Genomic DNA, 19,382 nt, shown 5'->3' with positions numbered 1-19,382 from the left:
ACTGGAATTTCTTTAAATAATAACAATAATGTTTCTAATATTTTATTTTTATGCAATGCGCATATTATACAGCTTTGATAGGCTAGTTTTTGATGTAGAGGTTGCGAACAAAAAAGAAAAATACAATATCTTCCTAAGATTTACTTCAATTTCCTTTCTTTCTGTTTCCAGTACTTTATTTTTATGACAGTTGTGTATTATACACATTAGGTACGCTTTATCTAAATAAAGGCTACCTATAAAATATGTGGACGTTACAAAAAAGAAAAAACAAAATCTTCCTTAGTTTTACAGGAATTTCCTGGTTTTTTTTTCTAACATTAATTTTTTAAACCAAGGGTACATTCCTTGTTCCTTGTCTTCGGTAATTAACAAAAAATTGTTACGCCAATTGAACATTATACACATTAGGTGAGCTAATCTTGGATGCGGAGATTCAGGAAAAATACAAAATCTATCTTAATTTTACTGTAATTTTCTTATTTGTGTTTCTAACAATGCATTATTCATGCCAAGCGAATATTATACATATGGGGTATGCTAGTATTGATGTAGCGGTTCAGAAAAAAAGAAAAAATGCAAAATCTTGCTTTGCATTACTTGCTTAGTTTTACTGCAATTTTCTTGCTTTCTGTTTCTAATATTTTATCTTTACGTCAGATGTATATTAATTACCGTAAGTTGTCTAGTTTTGGATGTAGAGGTTCAGAAATCGGATGGCCTGAAGTGTATGATACACGCTTGTTAGAAATTAAAACTTTGTTAGAAATTAAAATTACGAATTTTCAGAAAAGCTAATGAAGATGTTCATATTTTTTCATTTTTCTGAAACTTTATCTCCCCAACTCGCTCATCTAATGTGTATGTATAATCTTCGCCTGGCTTCGAGGTACTATGTTAGAAAAGAAAAAAGGGAATTATCTGTCAATCTCTTGAAGATTAAGCTTTTTTTTCTTCTTTTTCCTTGAAACTATTCATTCAAAAGTTGCCGGCCTAATTTGTTTAATGTATGCCTCGCTACGATATTCAAATTTAAAAGCAGTAAATAAGCAATTTACAGGCAGACTTGGTTGATAAATAAAATCGCAATCTAAATAGACAGATAGGCTAAACTAATTATACAATAAATATACAGTAAATATCTAGTTGATCAATTTTAAAAACCGAAACCCTCACGGCGACATACCCTAGTGAGGACTGAAACCTTCTTCTAACTCCCCGTATTGTAGCAGATTAATATTGGTTAAACTTGGAATAAAACTTTGTAATTAAGTTAATCAATGTATCATTTGATTTTATGTTTAACAGTAAATTGTTATTTGTTCTCTTATTCATGACGAAGTAAGTTATTTACAATGTTAATTTAAAAAAATTGATTTCATCTTGAGGTAAAACATTATTGATTCTTTAGGATACTAAATAGTTACAAAATATAATTTATAGAGCAACAAGTTATATATTAGTTAACTTAGTAATACAACTATTGACACCATGGAGAAATTGATCAGATATTGTACATTTAATATATTATACTTCAATAGTTTAAATGCTGATCTTCGGAATTAATAAATTATTTTACTTTACGAGATTTCATTTATCAGAGATCAAGAAGTGAAGAACTATACAGATATTACTTTTTTATTATATAATTCATTACATTTTACACCAAGTATTTTCTATTTGGACAGCACATTCTTTGTTGGCTCATTAATCTTGAGTTATCAATACTTGTCTTAAGAAACATAGCTACCCTATGTTGTAGATTATGCTAAACTTCGTATTTTAAGAGGAATTTAAAGCACCAAATGGATATCTTGCAACCAGAACTTGTTGAAATACTTGGAAATCCTATTAGCATACAAACGAGGAATCCCATCTCCATCTTTTTTCCCTAACTATAGATTGGATCAACCTAAAAAAGAAAGCACAAGATTTTTAACGATATCATTAAGGTAGGTAAGGTGACTGGGACAATAGATAATGAGAGAGAAAAGAAAACCATTTACCATTTTTGAGGAATATACATATACATATAACAGTAGTTCATTTCAAGTAAAATATGGCAATAAATTCTGCAAATGTTATTTTGTCCCCAAATATTCACATAATTTTCTAAAAATTAAGAATTAGATTCTTTAACATGCAAAATATTAGTAATTACACTAATTAGCTGCAGGTAAAGAATAAATGGATAATTTCCCGCAACTTGTTTTAAATGAAATGAAATTTCACGTAATGTTTAAAAAAACCTAGACATTTGGAAAGACATTTTAATCTAATTTCAGTCATAATACCTAAAGTGAATTCATTATTCAAACTATTTGACTTACAAAAAAAGGAGAGACCAAATTTTAAACGTATAAATTGAACAATTCTGGCTCAAGTTATTACTTTCTTGAAAAAAACATACTTGCTCTTTGACAGATACTTGATATCTCTCTTGTAGAAGTCTCAAGAAACTATCACTTTTAATCATAATGTGAAAATAAAAGTATTCTCTAGGAAACCTTCAGAGTAAAAGTCTCCAAAACATTCCATAGTTTAATTTGTTCTTTTTTTTCAAGAACTAGTAAGGATATTAATAATTGTATTCCCTTTTGAAATCTGTACCTATAAAAGAGTGTTGACAGAAATGTGTTTTTGATAGTTGGAGAGGCTAACAACTATTTAGTATTATTTTAGTTCGGCGCTCTTCTCTGAATACAGAAGCCTTTATGCTTGAGTTCCGTTTCTTGATACTGATATGAATACATTTCCCCACATGACTGAAATAATTAAACCATTCAGCAGCATTATTACATCTGCATTACTGCCGGTAATAATATTAACTGGTCAGGCTCCAGGTGGATTAATATTTTTCCTGGCCTGATAGCTTTCTTGAAAAAACATACTTGTTCTTTGACATGTACTTAAAAACTGACGTGTGAAAACCAAAAGGCCCACTCAAACTGGAGTGAAAAGGAATTAAATTAGAAATTTTTGCTTCATCTCCATATTCTGCTGGGTACTTAAAAGAGATTCTTCAAGACAATATATATAATCAAATTTTTCTGACGTACCTTACGCTAATGAATTCATTTATAATGTTATCAAGAAAATTCTCTTAATTTGTTGGGTCTCTGCGATTAAACTCTCTTATTACGTCCTTCAAGTTCTAAAGCACTTCACCAAGTTCATTTTTAAGATCAGAACCACTGTCACACCTAAATCAAAAACAAAAACCCAGTTATTTACTGTGATTTATTAGGTGCATATTTTGCTATGAAAGCTACAAAAATGAAGATTTATGTTAATGGTAAATTTTCTTTGAAAAAAGGTTCTATTTATTTATTATTAAAAAATTTATATTATTATTTTATATTCACCGTTGATTCTAGCATGGTTCGAATTCGCTCCAGAATTAATTAAAATATTTTTAACTTTAGATGCCACGGCTTTCCCTTTAGAAATAAAGTAGTGCAAGTTTGATAAAATTTGCCAGATGAGCAAAAAAGAACATCTAAGTAAATTATACAATTCACAATTTCAACTTACTGTTGTTTATTACTAATCTTCTAAATTTCTTTGCACGAGTACATTTCGAAAAATGAACTACCTTGCTTTTGCTAACTACAGCTAGCGAGTTAAGTTTACAGTGTTCTTCTAGGACACAAAGTTTCTCTTGCACGTCAATAATTGAATTAGCAAAAATCACCACATCATCAGCAAAACACAGCAACAAAATCTTGTTATTATTATCCTCTGTGTTTAAAGAGGCATTTCTGGACTTGAAGAAATCAACCAGATCTGAGATGTAGAGACTAAAAAGCAAGAGTGAAAGGGGTTCCCCTCATGCCTGCAAACACAATCAAAATTAATAAATCGTTTTACATAAACTTTTGTTTCAAATCAATTCATCGAAAAATAAGTTAATAAATGAATATTAAAACACTATAAATGAAACCAGTGATTGGAAGAGTTCCTCAAAAAAACAATGTGAAAAATATTTGACAATTCTACACCTTTGGTTTTTTTTATTAAATTAAAAACAGAGTTTTAAAAAAATGCCAATTACAGTATTTTAGAGCTTCCCAGAATTTCCTTATTCAAAACCAACATACCAGATAAATGGGTTCTTCAGTAAAAGCAATACAGATATTGTACAAATTTTACTAAACCAATTAAATAAACTGTAGGGAAATTTTCAAAAAAATAAATCAATCAGTAAAGAGTTATTGCCGCTTTAGAGATTATGACTTCTAATCTACTTAAAAAAAATACCTGTTCGTTGGTTGAAATAGCAATGCTGAACAATATCATGATGGTTGTTCTTTCATGAAGATGAAAATTCGAAATAGCTCAGATTGACCGAAATAAACCTGCTTAGATATCATTGAAAATCTCGCAACATTTGATTAATCAATCAATTAATATTTATGTTCAATGGTATCTCCTATATTAATGGTAATATTATATCTATGGTATTTCCATTTAAAATCCACAGATCTTTAAACAGCAGCGGGTTTGGCTCTTATGTCCATTCTTACCTACAGGTCTATCTAACCAGTGTTGAATACAAATTACCACGTGCAAGTGACAAAGATAGTAATAATAAAATAAAAACCTTTATTCTAGAAAAGTTTTTCCATCAATATTTAACAAAAACTTACAGTTTAAAATGTTAAGTATAAGGGTTGATTAAACGCCAAAAGGTACACAAATCAGCAAGCACCCAAAATTTCATTAATTCTTCATTAATATTTAAGTAATTTTACTGCATTAATATTCATTAATATTTTTTAGAATTTATTAGATGTCACAGACCCTTATGCTGGCCACTTCATTTATAATATTTTTTTGTTATAATTATGATAAATCACACATATGTACATGCATGTTAAAGTAGAAAAAGACAAAGTTAGAGTAGGCTACTGTCTTGAATTCGTCTTACCGAAATATTCGAGAGCACAAATAACACACAGTTATAACAAGTAGATTATTCAACAACAATTATTGATTTCTCTATTTTAATTTAATTTTACTTATAGTAAAATACTGGAATAATTAGCTGTCCTAAAAATAACATATCTTATTTACTTTATTTTACATATTACATTTTTTTTTATAAAAAAAAGTTTTGAATTTTTTAGCCTCATAATTTTTTTTTATTTTTTATAACGTTTTTCTTTTTAACCTGTATTTAATAGTTTGATTATTATAAATAACTAGATATTACAGTCAATCTACAGTGCTACTTGAACAAATATTTTGTAGACGAAAATGGCCAGCATAAGGGTCTGTGACATCTAATAAATTCTAAAAAATATTAATGAATATTAATGCAGTAAAATTACTTAAATATTAATGAAGAATTAATGAAATTTTGGGTGCTTGCTGATTTGTGTACCTTTTGGCGTTTAATCAACCCTTATACTTAACATTTTAAACTGTAAGTTTTTGTTAAAGAGATTTTTGTACCTTTTGGATAGATTTTCCTTTTTGTCTATTTTACAAAGTTACATATCTGCTTTACAGATTTTTTTAAATTTGGAATAAGCAATTCTATCATTATAACCTGATAAGATGGTAAGTCGGAACCGTAACTACCACTAGAGAGATCTTTTTAAAGAATGATTATCGTTAAGGTCCCCCAAACCATCCTCAGTAACAACTTTTCTTGAAAAAGCGTTTTGAATAACATAGGAAGGTATTTGTGCGTGAATAGCAAAATTAAACTGCGATTTCATTACTTCCTTTTAAGAGGAGTAAGAAAAATAAACTGCGATTGCAGAACTTCTAGGCAAAGAGGCAAAGATTTTTTAATCGAACGACAATTCATTGATTTAAATCGGTTCACTCATTGATAATTTAAACGATTGCAGTACTTCCTCTTAGTAGGTGCAAGAGCATCAGCAATGTAGAGGAGCTTTAACCACTTATTCGAGCTGAATTTTATCAAAATCAAACTAAGCGTTATAGAAATATTGGTAATAATAGTTTTAGAAAGGGCCTTATTTGGGTGGGGCAAACTCCCCTCCTTATGAGGCACGGCGTCGAGACTTTTAAAGTGCAAATCTGTACAAAATTTCGATTCGAATGACATTTCATTCATGAAAATCGGTTCACGTGTCGATAATTTGAAACGATTCCTATACATCCCCTTAACAAGTGTAAGAGCTGATCGCCGCTTTAATGTTACGTAGGGGAGCCCTAACCCTATCATCCTACCAAATTTTATCAAAATCGGGCCAAGATTTACAGAGTAATTAGTAATAATAATTTTGGAGGGGGCCTTACATAAAGGGGGCTAACTCCTCTCCCATACGATGTACAGGGTCGAGACCCCCAAAAGGCACATCTACATAAAATTCCGAATCGAATGACACCTCATTCATGAAAATCGGTTCACGCGTTTAGGCGCTACGTTGTTTACAAAAAAGGTAACAACAAGAACAAGAACAAGAACAAGAACAAGAAGAAGAACAAGAACAAGAACATTTTTTGAAAAAGCGGTTTTTGCTCATTTTCGGCAACTTTTTTCTCGAAACCTATTAGATCTGGGTGGTTGCAAAAAAATTACAGTTATGAAGGAGGGTTTGGAGTAAGATTTAAAGAAAATTTGGGAATTTTATCTTTTATAGAAAAAGAGAAAAAAATTGTCAAAGTTGGGTGTTTTTCAACGTTACGCTTTTTCGTGCAGTTTTTGATGGTCAACCCTTATACAACTGTCCTACCGGACAGTTTTAATAATTCTTCTCCATTGTCTTAGCTTTACAAGCAAAATATGCACCTGACTGATCACATTGGAATAAAGTCGGTTTGCCATCATCCCATCCGCAAATCGATAATGAGACACCAAAAGGACGAACTCCTCTGAAAAAAAAAAAATAATTAAGGATTCACACGAAATAAGCAGAGAATTTTTAACTATTATTTCTTCCTGGGCCCTTTAGTAGGAGCTTCTGAATGTGATTCTCTGATAACTTCTGATGTCAACCACAGCAGAAACTCACACAAACGTTCCTGATAAATGATGATAACGAAAACAGACAAACATAACTTTTCTCTTAACTTTATTCTCTCTTTAAGAAAAACTTTTATAATTTAAGACCTAAAGAATAATTAAGCTATTGTAACTCAGAATTTTTTATACCTGTAAACTAAAGATCTGATTTCAAGTCATAGGAATGGGTATGTGAGTAGACATGAAACATTATTTATGAAAAGGAAAAAATAGATAATTTTCAGTTTCAGTCATATATTTTTGTTTTAATGCCAATTTTATGGCCTAGGGTCAAGATAATTTTCATAGACTACATTTATTACTATTGAAACTTGTTATACATCTTGAGTGAAATTTCACCATTGCAACTTACAATTAAATCAAGTTTATTAATAAGTATAAGCCCAGAAGATGATCTAGTCCTTAGGTGGAAAGCTTGATTCTAAAACAAGTAAACAAATGATAAATGAAACTGAAAATAATCCTATTTTACCCATGGATTATAATCAGACAATAAAAAAGTGGACAGTATATACTTAACAATTATTACAAAGGTAGCGACTAATTTTTTTAACTGTCATTTTCACAAACTAAACCTTTTAATGAAAACAGATTTAGGTTCTAATACTAACGTTGTATTTGTGTGTTTGCTTACATTTCATTCTACTAGTTCAGTGCTCAATTTTTACTCCACTGTCTTCTTTTTTTTACATATATTCCAAATCTTATTAATTGATTGATTACAAAATTATTCATTTACGTTTTAATCGTTAAAGAAATGTGGTGGATATCTGGTTCGGATAATCACTTGAGCGCAGCTTACTGGCTTTTCCTACCTAGAACAATACAATGGTATCTGAATGTCACTTCGTTAAGAGTTGTACGCTTAGAGTCAGGTCCGGATTTAGCTGAAAAGGGGCTATTCCGCTTATAAGGCCCTTTCACCTCCCATTTTTAAGTTTGTAAATTACATGAGAGATAATAAAATACATCACTACTGTGATGTATATCAATATGTTATATGAAACATGTTGTTATTAGTACTGTTTTTAGAATAGTGTAATTTTAATTTTGATAACAATTTGAGTATCTTGAGGCCCTAGGCTGAAGCCTTCGTAGCGCATTATAGCTAAAATACTTTTAGCAATAAAGGGAAATCCTACATGTGCTGCCAATCCCTTTAGGAACTTGTCTCTATTTCTGTTTTATCTGCTGCATCTAAAGAGGAGATGAGATAAGATTCCCAATAATGCCTCAATATTTACCGTAAAAACTGTAGCGATCTAAAAGGCGGTAATTCTGCACAGTAATTATAATTATAAAACTGTATAAATACAAAAATTGTAACTCTTTTGGTAGACACAATTGACAGGTTAGAGATGTCCTCATCCTCCCCGGCACCGCAATCACATTTAGAACAATCTAATAACTTGATTTTATGCAGGTGTGGATTTGTGACATTACGGTTGAACCTCCGTCGCATTGTTGTGTAAAAATGCCTTTCTTCCACCAGTGCTTCTACAAACCATGGGGAACCTAGGCGGTAAACCAGTAATATTTACCCTTATTTTCTTCTTCCAGATCATACAGCTTTCGCATGCGTCAGAACCACGTTTTCTTAAAGCACTTTCGAGGACCGCTAATCTGAACACAGGAGTATGCTCCTGTCCAGTAGTCAAAATGGCTTTTTTCGCTAGCACGTCAACTTTCTCAATACAAGACAGAAGACACACCAACCCTCTAATGATGTAAAACAGTGCATTGTAAATTAGCCCTGAAGATGACCTAGTCCCTAGGTAGAAAAGCTCGACATAATAAAGTTTATCATGACTGAAACTGGCATTAATTTTTCATCCTATTGAAACCATGATTCAGTCACCAAAAATAATTAACAGCAGATTAAATACTTTTTAATGAAATACAACTTTTCTCATTCAGTTTAAGGAGAAATATATTTGGTATTAATAGGATAAGTTTCTTTTGAAATACTTTTAGGTATTAAATCATGAATAATCCTACCTAAACAACAACTCCACATAAAGAGCGGTGGGTTGATTTCCTTTTTATGTTTATTGTCCGGATTAATAATGGTTGAAATCACCTCTACCATGTGCGTGCGTGCGTGCTGCTGGATGTATGAAAATACTATTTATTATTTATTGGTAACTGCGAGCAAAAGATCAATACGCTGGAAAGAGACAAAATAAATGACATTAAAATTATGTTATTAAAAATTAATATCATACTGAAACCTTTTTTAATGCAATTTTGATATTGAAACTATTTTATTAAGTTGGGACTTGCCTTCGACATTCTTTAAGAACATGGCAGGCAACATTTCCAAATACGTTTAAAATAACAATGCTCTGATGGAGATTTAAATTTAGAGTAATTCGTTATCAAGTTTATAGTTAATATACTCTAGGTTTGAAATAGTGTTAGTAGTATGACCATTATATGTACATGTAATTTCTAAAATACTTTTTCCTCCATGTTCAACAGGAATTGAATCTTTTTTCTGGGGAGTATAAGGCAAAACCATAAATCATTCTGCTGTAACTAACCAAATTGTGAAGGTATAAACTAATTAGAGTCAGAAATACATAAAACCTGCGTGCTATAATATATAAAACCAACGGATTCGTTAATTCTTCCTCTTTCAAAAGGGACTTCTAAGGGGGAAAAAGTATTTGAGGCATTTTAATGTTGTGGCTAAGGGCGTTGTGTATATTTTTCGATATCCCCACTTGTTTTTTTATTATGCAGGGAATTGTTGGAAAATTAATATTGTTTTAAAAACAATGAATTTGTTTAAAATAAAACATCTTGTTTCCAGATTCTCTTTAAAAATAATTAGCTAATGAGAATGGAATGTAGAGTGATAGTATGTGGATGTTGGCACAACTGCCTTGATGTCAAGTAGAACTGTAAGAAATTTCTTAGAGGGGGCCCTAGTGAAGTGAGAGAAGTATGCAGGTGAGATGTAATGGCGTTGTCTGAGATCCGTGTGGGAAATGTTCTGAACTCTAATAAGGTAGATTATCAGCAGGTAAATTTTAAATTTTGTCTATCATTATTAAATGGTTAAACTTTTAATTCCTTAATGCCCAACATTTGTTCATTATTTATTGCTAACCTCAGCTCCAATGTTGTCATCTGGTGCCAACTCATATGTTTCATTGTATTATATGTTTTTTAATTTAATTTGGTAATCTTTATTCCTTTTTTGCTGTTGATAATATATATAAAAATTGTTGTTATTTTAGTTTAGTTAGTTTAGTTATCTATGCGAAGATATTAATGTGGCCCAAATATGGCCTGCAAACTTTTCCCCTTCACTTTATAGTATGCCTTAAAAGATTGGTGTCAATTGTACATACATCGACTCATTTTATGTTTTGACGACAGCTAATTATTAAATTTGATTTAATGTTGAAGGTATTAAACTATATTGAAAAAAGGTTTTTCTTTGCGTATATTTATAAGGCTAACTTTGTTGAAAATCTAGGACACTACTTTAAGAGTTCCAGATGTTGTCTTAGCCAGACATAAAGATTTTTTTGCTAGGACTCGATTCGTTTTTATAATTGAATTTTTGCTTATTTTAGTTTGTAATGGTTATTTTAACAGGGGACTTATAATGGGCTTCCTAAATCAGCTGGAATGGAATCATATTCTCCTTGGTCATATGAGCTCACTCCATCAGACTTTTTACAGGTCAGTGTATTTTTTTTTTTTTAAACAATACATTCATTTTCATAAAATTTGTTTTATATCGTTTGTTTTGTTTAACTGTTTAGAATGGAAGGAACATTGATGACAGTTCATTGGCCGGGAACTCAATAGTGGACGACATAGTTACTAAATTACTTGATGAAGACTGTCCCGTCATTTCAGATAGAAAGGAAAGGTAGGTTTCCTGCAGATTCTTGTTTTTCTTAGCTTTTTGTTTTTTCTTAGGTTGTTTAACCCATGTTTTGATGTTTTTAGTTTTGATAACACCATATATAATGGTGCTGAAGAGCTATGGGTTAATAAAAATTCGTGTGCAAGATCCCAGAGCCCCTTTGTTAACATCTCGACTCAGGTAAGCCTTACTGTAAATTTTTGTCTTTAACTTTAAACGGAACAATTTTTGTTTTTCATTTGCTTTCTTTTTTATTTAATTTTAACACTTCGAACGATTATATAAATAATATTCGAACTGTAACAACCTGGTTATTTAAAAATATTATTTTCGTTGTGACTGCATACTAAATTTAGGTGTTTTTTTTAAGCTAATATATTATAAAAGACGATAAAAAAAGTAATTATTGTTCATCTCCAACTGCTACATTCATTTTTCATTAAAAATTAAGTGTATTTTTTTAAAATATTACAGAAAAATAATTAGAAAACGTGGAAAATGGCAGTGTGGATTTTCCATTTTTTTGTTTTCACAATTGTGTTATTAGGCTGGGGAAACCTCAAGGGTGCCAAGATCGCTGAAAAGGGGCTACTCGACTTCCCCCTAGCTTTGAGTGAATACATTTGATTTACCATTACATTTTTTTGCTTGCTGCACTATTGACAAGGCATTTTATCATCCTATCAAATTTGGTTTTTATTACTTTTGAGTACGGGAAAATGTTTTAAGAGTTTAGTGATGAATTTACGAATTACTTGAAATATTTGCAGCAGACAAAGCGTTATGAATACAAATTTTCTGTTGGTGTATTCTAGACTAGCATGTAAGGCAAAGCTAATAACGATAAAAAAGTTTATGTATTGTAAAATGTGTATTGTGTCTCTAGCTGTAATCCCTAATTTAGCAAATAGGGCCATTTAAAAATTAACTCAAATGCCTAAATTTGCAGACGATCATTTTAAAATGTTTGCGATCTACGAGTGTTTTTGGAAAATCGAAGAATCGGAAATGGAGGCAGGAGTACATAACAATTGCTTTCTTTTAAACAAAATAAATCTAAGTAAAAAAAGTCCAAAAATATAATATAAATCGTTCCAAATATTCCACATCTGTGGATAGAAGACTGTAAGATTACCTGAAGAAACGAATGAATTCTAAAGGTTCGAATCAGCGTATTCCGGGATTATATTTTTGGGATGTGATTATAAAACCCCCAATTTTAGAGAAAAATAAGGTTGAATTAAGTGACGTTGGTGATTAGGGATGAACTCAGTATTAACAAGTGTGAAAAGTAAATGTGAAAACGAAAAAATGCGCAACGTTTGAGGTTTGTGGCAATGCAAAAAATGGGTTAATTGTTTTCTTATGAAGTTTACTTCAACGATTAATTTGATTTGGTAATTCCAAGAAAGGTGGTTTTTCATGCAGAGCTAGTTGTAATTCATAGTTGTATGATTTTTAACATTATGTATCTGTCTTGCGATTTTTCATTTTTGAGCTAGTTTTGACACACATCATTTATATGTGTGTGCACTCACAGACCATTTTGTGAAAATCATTTTCTCAGATTTACGAGACCTCAAAACTGATATTTCCGGAAATAATTGTTCAAAAAATGCAATGCAATACTTCCAGTAAAGTGAAAGTAAATATTTTTACGTAAACATAAAAAAACTACTTAAATCTCTCTCAGATTAACGTTCTAGGAATACATGTTTTTTTTTATCGCATCTGTTTTCACCAACCGAGTGAGCATTCCATTATTTTTTCACGAATGCTCGGAGTGAGTGAAAAATTGGAAGTTTCGACTTATGGTCGAGTTTGGGATATGTTTGCTCATTTACGTTACTAAAACAAAATTTAAAAAAAAACTTAAATGTAGGTTAATTTTAACCACGTTATATAAATTTTAATATTCATTGTAAAGAATATGAAAATTAGTGTTACCTGTCTCCTTTTAGGAGGTAGAATTTGGTTTGGGACTCTTGAACATCGATACACAATGTAATACTCCAGTTCAGGGTCTTCCTTCTACCACAGCATCCCTCAATCAGGTAAATTAATAAAATAAGATGAGATTTTGTATTTCCGATCTTCAAAACTACACTTCCCGAAGGATTTTATATTTCATTTAATAATAATAATAATAAATCTATATCAAAATACATGATGAATGCATTTTTTTATTTTAATTAGAGACAGTAGATAAATATGTACAAATTAAGTCAAAGGGAAGGGATTAGCTATGAGGTTAGCATACTGGACTCCCACGCGGAGGTCCCGGGTTCGAATCCAGCAGCTGACCCTTAGATTTTCTCTTCCTAGGAGCTTCTTACAGCTCACTGTCCGGTGATGGACAGTGTTGTCTGTAACGAGAGAACACTGTCCGGAGGCCGGCAGTGCACTGGAAAAAGCTCCGGGCGCTAATGACCTCAGCTGTTGATGCGCCAAAAAAAAAAAAAAAAAAAAAAATTAAGTCATGACTTTGAAATACTGATTATATCCTGCTAATCTGTAAAATTATCTGTTAAAACAAGAGAAATATATAAACTCCTAATACAAATAATTTATTTTACAGTATGTAAGTAGAATTTTTTTTTTACAGAATTTCCCAGTGAAGGACCCTCCTTTATATTTAAATAATTTTTCATTTCTTCAGCCACCACCTGTGCCGCCGTCCGATTTAAATACAGGTACTCTGATCATATTTTATTTCTATCTTAAAATAGTTGTAAAAATATAAGCTTTAAACCGCTCTCTTAGAGCAAATCTCAGCAAAATATTTTACAATTTTCACTCTTTTTAATATAAAACATTTAGAAAAATATCTCTAACCTAACTCTGGACTTTTGAATTGTCCTGGAAAAATTTATCGAACTTTATAATTGTAGGATCGTGGAAAACTGTAACTTTAGGCTTCCTTGTAAATTAAATATGTATGTTGGCACAGTTTTATGCAATTTTATAGGTTTTAATTTTCGCTTGTGCAATATATCATCTAACAAAATTACAGATTATTCCTCATTATTACTTTTTTGTAGGTGTTTTCTGCGGAGGTCTTGAGACTGAACTTCCTAATGAGCAGCAAATGTACAATTATGTCCAGATGCTGAATAAGGATAAATTTAACTTGAGTTTGGAAGGACTGCTTCATTCAGCGCATCCTGAAACTGTTAGCAAATAAATATTTGTACTTGCTTTTGTATTATTTGTTTTAAAGTTTTATATTTTTAATATAGTGGCATTTTGGAATTCAGCTTATACCTTTTAAAAGTTTATGTGAAAAACAACTTTTTTTTTATTAAAAAAAAAAAGTAGGAAATATCGATTAAAATTTCCGAGTTTAGCGACTACGAAGTAGGCTTTTCTGAGTTCCCAGTATTTTTTGAAGAGTTTCAATTAAACTTGAAACATTGTTCTTGAATTATCAAGTGATAAAAAAATATCAGAAAACACCAAAAATAAAGATTCATCCTTCTTTTTATTTTCTATTTTATACTTATAATGAAAGCTAAAAACAGAAAGGTTTTGAATATTGTTTATTTTATTAACAAATAAAAGAAAAGTGATCAAATAGTTCAACGTAACCCTATTTTCTAAGTTTATTTTCATATGGCTGCCATTTCAGTATTTAGTGTATTATTTTCCAATTATTCGCTAGATGTTAAGCAATTTTAGGAAAAGTTGCTGTATGGTTTTTCGAAAAAATGGTAAGAAACTCGAAAATATAAAGAGATACATACATCTTGTGAAATGGTATCTTAAAATTTTTGTCATCACCTAGAGTTACTGTGAGAAATTGTTAATTAAAAATTAAGCAATCTGTACCCTCATAAAGAATACCCAACTCAAAGCTCAAACTTTGTATTCCGCTTTGTTTCTAACCACCAAGATTTTGATCGAAATCCATTAACCAGAAATACGACTTAAATGAATCGTTTTGAGATAGTGAATTCAATTTGTAATAGTTTCAGAAACTAAAAGTCAATTTTTAATTAAGAACTTGATAAGTGACGTACACTTACTAGAAAATGTATTTCTGATAAAATTTGTACAGTCCAAACTGCAATAGACATTCTAAAATTTAGGATTTAATTTTGTATAAATGTAAAAAATATAATATGATAAATTGTGCAATGTTCTGTTTTGGTTAATAGTTGGGCGGAGGAGGAAACGGTAGTTTTAATGGAGATATATCATTATTTCAAAATAAAGCTGGACTGCAGCAGCAACATTTGGATCTTTTTCAAAATAGTCCCAATCACCAGTACTCACCAATTGGATTCCCACGGAATCTCTCCCAGCGTAATCAAAATCACTTTAAAAATAATCAGGTAATAAGTTATGTGTTATTCATAATGTAAAAATCTGGTCCGAAAACTAACACGACTATCAATTACCGTAATTTAAATCCTAACATTTTGCTAAAACTTAAAATATGTTCAAACAACAAATCTTTCAGTACATCAAAATTTACTCAACAATGTGTTACTTCTGCTGAACTGTTTTTCTTCAAATATAGCAACTTTTATATAAAAGTACCTGAGGGTTGTTATTTTCAGATCAAATTTAGTACCGTTATTTTATCCGTCTGGTATAGGTGTTTTCTTTATTTCTGAGCGGTTTCGGGTTTTCCTCGTCAGAGGTTGATTTATCAATAATTGTAGAGAATCTGAATTCCACCTATAAAACAATACTTAAAAGTAAATTATTACACTTGCTAACGGATTGGAGTAAGCTGAGACGATAAGTTTAACAATGCTTCTTTAATTAAAAAACACCAACCTTTTTCTTATTGTGTATGTATGTGTGTGTGTTAAAGTATATTTTTGATAGCATGCATCTTCTGGCTTATAAAGTCAACGTTACAATGCAACAATGCGGACCTCAAAATATTTTAAAGTTGATAAGTAAAATGTATACCTTGATTGAAACAAAAGATTTATCAACGCTCATTCCTTCGCAAATAATCTTTATTATTTTTAAGCGTAACTAAATATAAACTTCTTTGTTTTAGAATGTGGGAGCTGGAAGAAGAGAACCAATTCTTATGTACAACAACAATAATCCAATATTGGCGGACAACAATAACGGTAGTGGTACGGGAGACGCTGTCGTAAGCGGTACCAGTGCTGGCAATAACACCACAAACAAGGGTAGGATCGATCCCCTCTTGTTGCAACATCTGCGAGCTGCTGCAGCCATGGCACACCATCATCCTCCACCGCATCAACCACCGCCAGAGTATCTCCACTGCTATGATGCGTTTGCGCCTGCTCTTTACAGGTCTTTTAGGTAATATAATTGCCCATGCTACGACAAAATCATTATTATTTTTTATATTTAAAGACCAAATTAAATTTGGATAGTCGCTTTGAATTTAGAGAGAGAGTGAAGCATAAAATGTAATGATAATAAAAAATCTGTGCATTTTTAACCTTAAAATTCAAAAAGGAGCTTAGCTAGAAGCCAAAATTCAGTGCGACCTCAATGATCTACTTTATAAAATTTTATAATGAAAAAGGAGGTCATGAAGGTAGTGTCATCGGAGTGAATTTTGTCTGAGATATAACCCAGGTGAGGTCGTTTGCCTGAAGTGACAGGCATTGCATTGTGGAAGAAATTCTCTTGTTCTATTTACAAGAAAATAATATTTTTCATTTAGCTGAATAGAGTTACTCGTTAATTTATTGGTTAAAGCATAGTTTGAAATTAAAAAGGATTCCTAATCGTATTAAAAAACTATTTAACGGAATTATAACTTTATCTAAATCAGAATTTCAAATATCTTCATTTTCTAGAATCAATGGGTTGACAAAACTTAGTTTTTGACCTTATATTTTTTACTGCGGACGTTGATTTAAACAGTTTCAGAAAGGTAAAAGGGTGTCACTTTCTACGCTGTCTCTTTAGGTGTAATGATTTTTATTTTTAAATATTGACAGTAACAAAATGTTGAGTAAAGAGTTTTAATTTTTTATTTTTCACATTTAAATTTCTGTTGAATTGAAGAACCATTGTCTAGTATAACTTATTTTAAAAAAGAAAATGAAGTTTTCTATTTAATGAATCTAATTTTACAGACGAAGTAGTGGTTCGGCTGAATTGCATGGTGTACTGGAGCAGTGTTATGTACAGTTCAAAGAGCTTGAAAGTGAAAGGAAGAAAACTGAAGCAGATCTAGCTAGGTAGATTTATGTCAATCTCGTTATTATTATAGATTTATTTATTTTTTAACGGTCATTCCATTTTCCCGTTTGTACATTAGAACAAACATAAATTCATATATTCTTGGTTCTAGGCTTCAATAAGTACGTCAGATTTTTACTTCTTATTTCACAACTACGTTTATTGAAGATATTTATTAATAGTTTGAAAAGTTTTTAATTTTCTAAATAACCATTTAATTGTTGGCCGTTGTTATTAAATAGATGTCAATGGTTGGCGATGATTAAAAAAAAATAGTTTCTAGTAAATTTTATTTGTTCAATTTTTCGAACACCTTTGGTGTCCTTCTTCAGGAATAAACATAGAAATCAATGAAATAATTTTAACTGATATTCAAAATGCAAAAATAAGTAAATGTACTTACTTGTCAAAAATAGATTGAATTGCCATGGAGGATACATGTGTGAATTATGATTTTTATCCTGAAACAACATTGAGCAGAGTTCTGATGAAATCTATTGAAAGATATGTACAATCAGCCAATAGATAGGTTATTGCAGGTTTATAAGAATCCATGCAGTAGACTTACTGCACATTTGGGGTATAGTCGCCCGTTAATCAGGACTCCAAAAAGGAGGAGGCATAAACAGCATCCCTGCCGAGGCATTTCGCTGCATTGGTCAAACGATGCAGTTTGTATTTATTGAATTAGGCTATTTTTTTTTTTTTTTTTTTTTTTTTTTTTTTTTTTTTTTTTGGCGCATTAACAGCTGAGGTTATTAGCGCTCGGAGCTTTTTCCAGTGCACTGCCGGCCTCCGGACAGTGTTCTCTCGTTACAGACAACACTGTCCGGTGATGGACAGATGGAGCTGTAAGAAGCTCCTAGGAAGAGAAAATCTAAGGGTCAGCTGCTGGATTCGAACCCGGGACCTCCGCGTGGGAGTCCAGTATGCTAACCTCATAGCTAATCCCTTCCCTATTAGGCTATTAACCAAAAATACTTATCCGTTATCCTAATCCACTCCTGAATCCAAGAATGCTGTCAATACTTCTTTTCTTAACCTTACAAAAACGTTTATTAGAGTCTACCACCGGGAAAGCGAATTATTTATCTCAGAAATACTAAATAATAAATTATAATCAGTTCTTTGTTTTCAAGAGAAAAGTATGGTTTTAGGAAGATGTAATATATATATATTTTGGTGGATGCGAATGTATTTTGAAAACTGACGCTTTAGGTAGTCGAAAATAAATAGATAGAATACTGGAATTGTGGAAATCAAAGGGATAGTCCATGTGAGGGCATCATTTATCGTTTTATTGATTAGTAGTGTCGTTGTTCTTGCTGCCTTTTACCTGGTGTTGTTTTTAATTCGTTCAACGCCGTTACGTTGGATGATAATTTCTGTTATAAAATAGTATTGACTGTGTCCTGTTTAATGCTATTTACGTCCATAATATTCTTATAATTTAGTATTGTAGATATTAAGAGATTTTTATAATTTTATAGATACAATCCCGGTAAGAAAGTATCATCAACCAATTCAATTCCGGTTCCTCGCCTGCCAGTCTCTCCAACAAGAGTAGATCGTTTAATAGTGGACCAGCTAAGGGAGCACGCACGTATCGTTACATTATTGTCCAAAATGGAAGCTTTGCGTGGCGGTAGAGAGTTATGTCCACAAGTCCACACATGTATGGCCGCGTGGCATGACGCCGTTAAACAAGTTCAAATCTCAAGAAGAGATGAAATTATTAATAGTGCTTCTGCTACAGGACCTCCTCAACATCATGACACAGGTGAGAATTTTAATTTGCTTTATTATTAAATAAAAACTGTTGTACAAACTATTGTTTCTTGACAGAAAATGAATCCAACAATATGGAGTTGTATAAGGGTTGTCTGTATGAAGTAAGTTTACATAATTAGCTGAACTTGTTTAAATTCCATCTAAAAAACTAAAAATTCAGTAAAGTTTCACTTCCGATTTGTTAATTAAAATTTTTGATTGATTTTCCGATTAAAAATCTTTTTATGAAATACATTCTCCCATTACTCCTTCTACAACTTTGTTCCAAACTTTTACCGAATTTTGCACAAAATCAAATTATGGCACATCTTTAATCGATAAACATCCTCCTTTAATTTCCGTTTACATTATGAAATTAATAATACAGAAAAATACCAAGAAAGTATGTAAAAGCACAGAATGTCAAGAAAGGACTCTTTAGAGGGAAGCTCAAATGCTCTCTCTCCTATAAATCAATTTTCGCTCAGAAAACATTTCAAGCGAAATTGGTAGTTATTAATTTTTGTAAAGTTA

The 19,382-nt window shown here is 31.2% G+C and overlaps 1 protein-coding gene across 4 annotated transcripts in view; it reads left to right on the top strand.

Moving 5' to 3' along the window:
* Window positions 1-9,883: 9,883 nt before the first annotated feature.
* The window catches only part of LOC141461050 (uncharacterized), a 29,886-nt gene continuing 20,387 nt past the window's right edge, over window positions 9,884-19,382 (top strand). Inside the window, exons 1-11 of one of the 4 annotated variants that reach the window (XM_074141704.1) lie at window positions 9,884-10,031; window positions 10,613-10,699; window positions 10,783-10,892; window positions 10,973-11,069; window positions 12,851-12,943; window positions 13,495-13,582; window positions 13,931-14,061; window positions 15,047-15,223; window positions 15,907-16,184; window positions 16,973-17,077; window positions 18,569-18,858. In XM_074141704.1, coding sequence (XP_073997805.1) covers window positions 9,969-10,031; window positions 10,613-10,699; window positions 10,783-10,892; window positions 10,973-11,069; window positions 12,851-12,943; window positions 13,495-13,582; window positions 13,931-14,061; window positions 15,047-15,223; window positions 15,907-16,184; window positions 16,973-17,077; window positions 18,569-18,858 — 1,519 coding nt within the window. In that variant the 5' untranslated portion in view covers window positions 9,884-9,968. Of the gene's footprint in view, window positions 10,032-10,184; window positions 10,421-10,612; window positions 10,700-10,782; window positions 10,893-10,972; window positions 11,070-12,850; window positions 12,944-13,494; window positions 13,583-13,930; window positions 14,062-15,046; window positions 15,224-15,906; window positions 16,185-16,972; window positions 17,078-18,568; window positions 18,859-19,382 lie in introns of those variants that run through there. The other 3 variants (XM_074141705.1, XM_074141706.1, XM_074141707.1) reach the window with 3 other exon arrangements.

The sequence above is a fragment of the Rhodnius prolixus genome, unplaced genomic scaffold (assembly GCF_049639745.1).
Source record: "Rhodnius prolixus isolate KJV_2025 unplaced genomic scaffold, Rpr scaffold_6, whole genome shotgun sequence".
Classification (NCBI taxonomy): domain Eukaryota; kingdom Metazoa; phylum Arthropoda; class Insecta; order Hemiptera; family Reduviidae; genus Rhodnius; species Rhodnius prolixus.
Note: the sequence above shows the minus strand (reverse complement) of the source record. Positions and strands in the feature narration are given on the sequence as shown.